A 9,206-nucleotide genomic window follows, 5' to 3' on the forward strand; every position below is an offset into this window, starting at 1 on the left:
GGCCCATGTGTCAGGGATAGAATTCTGCCATCTGCAGGTTAGAGGAAAAACTTTAAGAATTACTGTAAAAGAAAGAGTGCAATGGCCACATATCCAGCAGAGGTCCATAGGGACTCATTCCTTTTCAGTTCAGTTTCAAGTCAATTTTTCTTCATGTTTCAACTTCTCCTCGCAACTTTATGATATATATTTTGTGAATATATATTTAAACATTCTAAAATATATATAAAAAAACTATATTTTTGTCAAAGGTTAGAATTTGTAATGTTTAAAATGTTTAATGGGATGATCTGCACTAAAATGACTCCTCCCTAAATTTTTTACATGGTTCTCATATTTTTATTCATTTATTTTATTTTTATTGCACTTTAATCTGTAAAGTTGTTTCTTCAATTAAAAACAACTAGTTTGAGATTTACATCCCCTTGTCTTTTCTTATTAACTAGTAAAACTACACATTCTGAAGAATATTTTTAAACAGTGTATTGGTAGTTAATATGCTACACTTTAAGAATTCTGTGTAAAATAGGACACAGTTGTGTTCATTTGAAGGAATTTCCTGTATTGATTTTTCACAGGTTTTTTACCTAAATTTAAAATTACGCATTATATTTTGTGTTTTCAGGTTACAACATAATGGATAATGTCCTGGTAGAAAATTACCAGTACCTTTTTCATTTTTCAGCATATTTTTTATCTGATCAACAAGTGCAGGTACAAATTAATAACAAAGGTGTTATCATAAATGAACAATTATTACTGAACAGTTGCAACTAGCAACTTAATTCACTTGAAAAGTGTACTGCTAAACACCTTTGATTTCCTCTTATTGTGTAATTTATAGAAAAAATGTGTGTCTTTTTATCATAAGTCACAGTTTCCAAATACATTATAAAAACAGCTAAATTTGTTGCTAGGTCCCTTTTGAAGAAAAAGTTGCTTGGGTAGTCTGAAAAGTTGCTAAACCTAACAAAAAAAAACTGCTAAATTGGCAACAATGCCTTGGGGTGGGAGGACTGCACAAACTTCCATCATTCTTTTTTGTCCATGGCCTGTTATATAAGACTCAGATCAGTAGGCAGCTTTCACTCAGTTAGTAGCAACGAAGAGATAGCAGATGGCAAGCAAAATTGTACAAGCAGGCAGCAAGAGGCCGAGAGACCCCTCTACTCAGGTTAGATATTATATTTAACATTGTTTATAATCAGTGGTGGAAATGGCCAGAATTCACTGGGGGGACTCTAGCTTTTTTTTGGGAGGGGGGTAATAATGCTAATTTTAGATGACCTTTCGGATGTATTTAATTATAAAACACTTTATAATCTATAATAACATTTATTAACAACGTATTTAATATTTTCTCTAAACTTTCTTGTATATTTAGACAAGCACCTGCAATTCTGGCCAAATTAAAGATACGTTGTGTGTGAATTTGCACATATTACTTTGCAGTTAGTTTTTAATATTACATTCTTGAGGACTCTATGCTTACATTTCTTTTCAGGAGCACTAGTGCTCCTGCTTAAAAAAAAACAAATAGGAACAAACCTTCTGATCAATGACAGGAGGGTCATTCCTGGGATTCGGTAACATTTCAACTTGGAATATACATGTTTTTCAACTTCTAAATACCCCACATCATTAGGCACATATCAAACCTCCAAAAATATTCATCATATTTTAAAATATCATATTCAAAATATAGTATTTTCCCACCTCAGGCATTAAAGACCTTTTATCAATTTGAGTTTTTTCCAGCTTTTTTTTTTTCTCAACCCCGTAACGGACAAAATTGGGATTGGTTTAAAAAGGATTTTACACCGAAATCGTTATAAAACAAACGTCTACCTTCTGCTCTTGTGTTCCTGATAACAATTTAATGATATCAAATGTAACATTTATCATCATTTTCACAATTTTATAGGATTGAAGCTAAAAATACACAAATTGTGTGTCTACAGTCTCTTTATTTTTGTAAAAAATATTTTTAATTTAAAATTTTAACTAAAACCACAATTTTATTGTTTTAGCCCTTAACATGTCAGATGGTAATCAGCAATAAATATTTTTGTTCTTAATTGTCTTCCCTATATTTTTCTAAAAATATTAATGTGACAAGGTGTGATAGGGTTGAAGACTGTAACACATTTGAAATTTTACATTGCCTTAAATTTAATTTTTTGGTTTTGTTTCTCTCTCATATTGTCCCCTTGTTTCTGGGTCAACATACCTGCATGCCCAACACAATTTCTGATGTATGATGCTTGTCCACGTTTATTATGTCAAAAATTCTATTTAAAACAAAAATATGAGTTGTCATGATTTTGGAGTATATATATTTACTGAAACCATGACTATTTTATATTTTTTCATTAAAATTATTAATGAATGAAGCAAATAACTCAACCCTGTCACAAGTTTACAACCCTGTAACAATGATAAATACGTATATTTGTGATGGGGTTGTGGTTTTTCACACAAAATGGCCACTGCTGCTCATGTAGCATAGGAGAGTAGACCATATATGGCAGCAATAAAATAAACAAAATGTTGTTAAAGTAATAATTTTCCATCTTAATTTTATATGACGGTGTTGAGTTGTTATTCATGACAGTACCCTCTCTGACTATAACATGCCTCAAAAATATGAATAAAAAGTATGATACCACTAACCATTTTCTGCACCACTATTAAAGAGACCTGGATGAAGTCACATATGAGTGGAGACTAAATTATTATGGGCGAAGAATGGTTAGTGTGACGGGGTTGAGTTCAGACTGAGAGACATAACTTTACAGTTTTTTAATCAAATATTTTGCAGTTTTTTAGAAAATAGTTTTTACAAGAAAGGAACACAAGTAAATGCTTTCATTGTTGCCAAAAATCACAGACACTATGCACATTTTGTTATTAATTTTCTAAGTACAAACTCAGGGACATTACAAAATGCTTGGTTCAAGATAGATATGGCATTATTTTATGCTAAAAATATAAAAATGCAATAATTATTTTTATTAATTATAACGGGCATCCCAAAGTTTTGTGAAAAGTTTCTAACAATTCATTTTGGTGAACCACCACTTTAGAAACTCTGGGGGACTGAAATATTACCGAATCCCAGGAATGACCCAGAAATTAACCTTCCTATTGTTATTTGACTCCTTGAAGTTTTTTTTTTTTGTTTTTTTTAAACCTTTGTAATGCCATTTTTCTAACTTTATTAAATGTATGTCATCTTTTGTGCCAAAAAAATTAGATGTATAAACTTTTATAAAAAATGTTTAACTAAACAATAAATTCAATTAAAATAATAAGATATAACAGAAAAATAAGTTTCCAGTCAAATGAAATCAGCATCAACAATTCATCTTTGCATGGCACAGAAGAGAACAAATGTGGCATTAAGCAATATTTACAGAATTTAAGAAATTTTTAACAAGACTCAGAGGTAGCATTAATGCATCTCATAATAACAATTTTATGAGATTAATGTTTTAAATATATAAATTTCAATGGATTAAATGACTCAATTTATACTTTAAAAATGAAACAGAAACTGCCAGTAGGTAGCAGCAAGTCACTGTCTTTGTCACTGAATCATTCATTCAATCGATTCGTTCAAACGGCTGATTCATTTAGGAACGAAGCAAGTGACTCTCTTTATGAATGGGTCATTGAATCATTGACTCACTAGATTTGTTCAAAAGCAAAGATTCATTCATAAACGAAACAGCGCTGTGTCAAAGACTTGCGCAGAGGCTCAGCTGTGACTTTGTTTTAACTATATTTTTGTTGACAAAATAGAGCGAAATAAACAGTGTTCCTAAAATGTAAGTCACTTAATATTAACTTTTGTATAAAATAAAAAATGTATAAGTATAAATTCAATTTCACATTTGCAAACTCTCTATAATCATTTAAAAGCTGTAACCCTCCGTTCATCGCTATCTCACAAACTTCCATTTTAATGAATGAAGCTCTCTACACACTTAATATATTATTTACATCGTCTCTACACTTTGTTTGTTACAATGAATGACAACAACTGCAGTCTGCCTTCACTGTCTGTGCTGTGAGGAGCAGCACGCGCAGCGATAGAGGAGCATTTCTATTGGCTGCAGTCTGAAGGTATTAAATGGCAAAAACGGCATTGTGCAGCGAACCATAAACACAGCGCTACGTTTATATGCAGAACTGGGATCGCTTTCATATTCTTTTGAATGGATAAAATATAGAAATCACTTTAATTTCCAAATAAACCTAACCAGTTGGAAATGAAACGCCGTCCCCCCTCGAAATTCACTCCCCGGACTCCGTCCCCCCGCGTCCCCCCCCATTTCCAGCCCTGTTTATAATACAGTAGTTACTATTCTTTACAAACACTGAATAATAAAATGTTGACTAGGTTTCCAGTTTTTAATGAAATAGGCACTAGAGGTATCAAGTAAGCACACGGTGTATGTGCAACAATTAAATAATGACACATCAAACTGTTTATCTGTTTACAGTCAACTGAGCTGCTATTATAGAAAATTGATCAAAACCTTCTGATCAATCACAATCCAGAATCAGCAGCAGTATGGTATTAAGAGTTGATTTGGTGACCAACATTGCTGGTGTTCTCACTAAAAAATATGTGTGCTCTGTCTCTTCATCAGGGTTTACAGGTCAAGTTTTTGATAAATATACCTTTGAAGGTGGATTCAGAGGTTGAGGCACAGAAAACGTGTTGCTATCTACTCGATCGTCTACTAATTGATGGCTTTAAAGAAGAGGATAGGAAATTTATGAAGGATAAGAATGGCAAAGAGATGCTGGAAGATGTAGCAGTGATTTTTGGCCTGAATGGAAAACACACCCCAGAACTAGTTCAAATCCTGAAGAATCTCGAGAGCTTCAGGTACGATTGTAAAAGCAGGTATTCTATAATCACATACACCTGGGGAAGCGGTGGAACAATAGCAAGTGATGCGACTGAAACGCCATACCAGGATATTCGAGAGCATCTGAAAAACAACGCTGCTGCAACAAAACTTGTGCAGGAGTTGAGGGGAAATGATAGAAGCTGTCTGGTTTACTTCAGTTTCGTTGATAGCGACACTTTCAGGTTCAACTTTATCTATAGTGAATACTTAAAAATTGTGAGCAAGGAGCTGAAAAAAGATCCACCCATCCCGCCCACTGTTATGTCGACTGGTTATGAGTTCACCCATGAGGATAATTATCACATTGCAAGTGACCTGGACCGCCAGATTCGTACAGCCTTAGCAGAGGTCAACCCTCTCTTCGTGTATTACCCAGAACCCAACTTCTGCGTTCTAGTGGATGACCAAGAGAACACCATAAAGGAAAGTTTCATCAAGAGAGGAAGGAGCAAAGGCAAGTACAAAATGGAGTCATCAGTTCTGATCAGGCAGGTCAAGGAACGTGTCAATTTCAAAGCTGTGTTTTCCAACAAAAACCCCATCATCATCCTTGCTCCAATAAGATTTAAGCTAAGTGGTGAAGGCCTGAAGACCAGCCAGTCAACTCTGAATGAGAGGAATTTGGCAATTGGTATATACTGTAATGGGGTGCTCAAATGTAAGGAAACATATAATGGGGTGAATTTACCAAATGACCCCCAAGTGCAAAAAGGAGTATATTATAAAAACTTAAACTTTATCAAGGACTTGTATAAATGTGATGACAAGAACTTTGAAGAGCTGAGTAAAAAAAACCCGTTCACAATCAATGAAAGCGACGCAACAGAACTAGTCGAAGCTATTAGAGAAGCAAGAGAATGCAGAAAGCTTTTTGAAGAACTTAATGAAAAGTTCAAAAACTATTAGATTGAAATATTAGGTTGGTTAGAATCTGTTTTTAGATTGTGCACTCATCTGAATCAGGAACAGCCGTAATAATTAGACTATACGCTTTTGTTGGTTTGATTGCTTCTTTTGTCCTTGTTTGTAAGTCGCTGTGGATAAAAGTATCTGCTAAATGATTAAATGTAAATGGCATGCACATAGTATACAAATAAAGCTATTTTGATGCTGTAAAGCATTTTTATGAATAGCGCATGGCTTGTTATTCCTGATGCATGAGATTACATTTATTTTACATCAAATGTTAAGTATATTTGATGTGCTGAAGAATTTAGATATGGTTAATGTGTCGGGATGGCTAAAAGAGAATTGCTTGCAACTAAATGTTTCCAAAACAGTATGTATGTTTTTTCTAAGTCAAATAGTTTTACTAAAGAGCCGGATGTTTATGTGTCAGGGCTGAGGCTGCAGGTTGTGTCCCAATATAAATACCTTGGAATACTGATTGAATCTAAACTTACATTTAAAGCTCAGGTTAAAAAGATTTGTAAGCAGGTTAAATTCAATCTAATTTTAGGTTTATACGAGATTATATGTCATTTGAGGCAGCTAAAATGTATATGCATTCTATGGTTATTCCTCACATGACGTACTGTTTAACAACTTGGTCTCAGGCGAGTTTAATGACTCTAAAACTATTAGAGTCCTTATATAAATGTACACTTAATGTTCTTGACAAGAAACCAGTACATTTTCATCATTGTTCAATACTGAAAAAGTCTAATCTGCTGAGTTGGGAAAACATGATTAAGTATGCAAATGCATGCTTGATGTATAAGATCATTTATGGTTTAACTTCTCCCCCTCTTAATCAGTTAGTCAATGTTAGAACGACTGTTTATCGTTCTACAAGAGGTGCATTGAGAGGAGACTGTATTATACCACTTAGACTTTTCTGGTACATTTACAGAAATGTTTTATTAATGTACAATGTCCCTGTTAACTAAACAAAATTAAAAATAAATAAATAAAAATAAAATATATGACTATTTCCTCTTTTACATTTATTTACTGAATGAATGCAGTTGTTTGTTGTTGACCAGAACATATATTAAATGTTAACTTCATTTTTATATAGTATCTCACAGAAGTGAGTACACCCCTCACATCTTTTCATGTGACAACACTGAAGAAATGACACTTTGCTACAATGTAATATAGTGACTGTACAGCTTGTATAACAGTATAAATTTGCTGTCCCCTCAAAATAATACAACACACAGCCATTAATGTCTAAACCGCTGGCCACAAAAGTGAGTACACCCCTAAGTAAAAATGTCCAAATTGGGACCAATTAGCCATTTTCTCTCCCCAGTGTCATGTGACTCGTTAGTGTTACAAGGTCCCAGGTGTGAATGGGGAGCAGGTGTGTTAAATTTGGTGTTATCGCTCTCACTCTCTCATACTGGTCACTGGAAGTTCAACATGGCATATCATGGCAAAGAACTCTCTGAGGATCTGAAAAAAATAATTGTTGCTGTACATAAAGATGGCGTAGGCTATAAGAAGATTGCCAAGACCCTGAAACTGGTCCCACTTTACTTTAGGTGGCCTTAACTACTATGTACTTACATTTAAATTAATAATTTGATACAATGCACATACTGTGTACATACATGTTTTTACATTGTACTTATATTTTTAAAAATACCTATATGTACTTACATCTGTAATTAATTTCCGTAATTACATTTATAATTGCACTGTCAACCCATCCCTTACACCTAAACCCACTCTTAAACCTACCCAAACCACCAAACCTATCCCTAACCTTACCCGTATCCCACCTCAATAGCAGCAGAAGTGATTTGCAATACAATATGAACACAATAAGTACATTATACTTATTTTTTGATGTAAGTACATAGTAGTTAAGGCCACCTAATATAAAGTGTAATCCTGAAACTGAGCTTGTGACAATGATGTGACAATGTCACCTGCAGTGGAAAACACCCTCTTGCTAGGGACAGCTGTTCCAGGCACAGCCAGGTAACGCCGTGCCAACATGGCAAAATAAGGGTATAAGTGCTCGTGGGTTTTCCACCATTTCAGGGGATCTGCATCCAAGGGAATACAGTCCACTGCCCTGAAAAATTGCATCTCCTCCTTTGCCATTTTGGCCACAGACTTGGTGCTTGACTCATGATCATGGAAGGGAGTAAGTGATATTTTTGAAATGTCACTTACGCCTTTCTGGTTCTCACCCCTCGATTTGCAGTTTCAACAGTGGTTTACACTCTTGTACATCACAATGAAAGTGTAGATTTGCTTTGTCAGATCACTTTAAGTCTTGTATGACAGTCTGTTGTTAAACACATTCCCCCTAAATGGATGCAGGTATGGTGTATGACAGAAGAGACCGGTTCATTTAAAGACATGTAAAAAGGAAAAGTACAGCCTTATCATCCAACCTTTTCAAGTTTGTGCAAATAATGAAAGTTTGCTTCCTTGTTAATCATGTGATGTTAAAATGAGTTTGAGTATATACGATGTTTGTGTAATTGTTATATGTCCGTATTGTGAAAAAAGAAGGGATGAGATAGATAGATAGATAGATAGATAGATATAGATGGGTCATTCCTATGTGGTAATCTTGCCATCTTGAGGTACAAAAAATGCCTTTTCACTGGGGTACTACCCTTAAAAATTTTTTGGGGTGTATTATGGTAACATAACACTGCATGGTACAATTTAGTCACCAAAGGTATTTTTTTATTTTATTTCTCAGTACTGCACGTTACAATGCAGATTTTTATTAACTGAAACATTTATTCAGTGGGAATTCATAAAAATTCTGGAAGATGCTAATTATCCACTGGTAAATTGGTTGACATCGAATGGAGCAGACTTGATGAATCTTACTTTCTTAACTTTTTTCACAAGAATATTTTCATGTCTGAAAATGTCAGTCATGTTCCTCAGAAATACATGCAACTTACAGATGCATTTTTGCTGACTTCCAAAGAAAAATAATTTCCTCTTACTGTTAAGAGTGAAGAAAAACAATTCTATGTAAAAATGATTACACTCATAAGATGTATAATAATAATATAGAATAAACAAATAAATTTAGTCAAAGGTCAGTGTCAAATTAAGTTATCGTTTGCAGCTCTAAATCTTATAGGTCCAGAAGTATTTATCTCATTGTCTTGTTATTCCAATAAAATACGTTGCATTATGACCTTTAAACTGTAATTGTATGAACTGCTGTGATTAAACCCTGTGTAATGATTTCTAGAACTACAGCTACAACCATGTAAACACTTATAAACAGCTTTTAGTTTTTTGTGTATTGATAGAACATAAAAAAAATTTCAACAAGGGTGCATGGTACTATGG

At 33.9% G+C, this 9,206-nt stretch overlaps 1 protein-coding gene across 1 annotated transcript; it reads left to right on the top strand.

The window, feature by feature from the left end:
- The first annotated feature begins 1,083 nt into the window (after positions 1 to 1,083).
- LOC131537097 (uncharacterized) lies at positions 1,084 to 6,800 on the top strand. The gene is made up of 2 exons (XM_058770364.1): positions 1,084 to 1,174; positions 4,659 to 6,800. Exons 1-2 carry the CDS (start codon positions 1,118 to 1,120, stop codon positions 5,829 to 5,831), a joined length of 1,230 nt encoding a protein of 409 aa, XP_058626347.1. The 5' UTR covers positions 1,084 to 1,117; the 3' UTR covers positions 5,832 to 6,800.
- The last annotated feature ends 2,406 nt before the right edge of the window (positions 6,801 to 9,206 follow it).

Source organism: Onychostoma macrolepis, chromosome 03, assembly GCF_012432095.1.
Source record: "Onychostoma macrolepis isolate SWU-2019 chromosome 03, ASM1243209v1, whole genome shotgun sequence".
Taxonomy (NCBI): Eukaryota; Metazoa; Chordata; class Actinopteri; order Cypriniformes; family Cyprinidae; genus Onychostoma; species Onychostoma macrolepis.

Coding starts and splice junctions, on each gene's coding strand:
- LOC131537097 (XM_058770364.1), top strand. CDS start 1,118: ATGGCAAGCAAAATTGTACAAGCAGGCAGCAAGAGGCCGAGAGACCCC. Junction 1,175..4,658: donor CGAGAGACCCCTCTACTCAG/GTTAGATATTAT, acceptor TCTCTTCATCAG/GGTTTACAGGTCAAGTTTTT.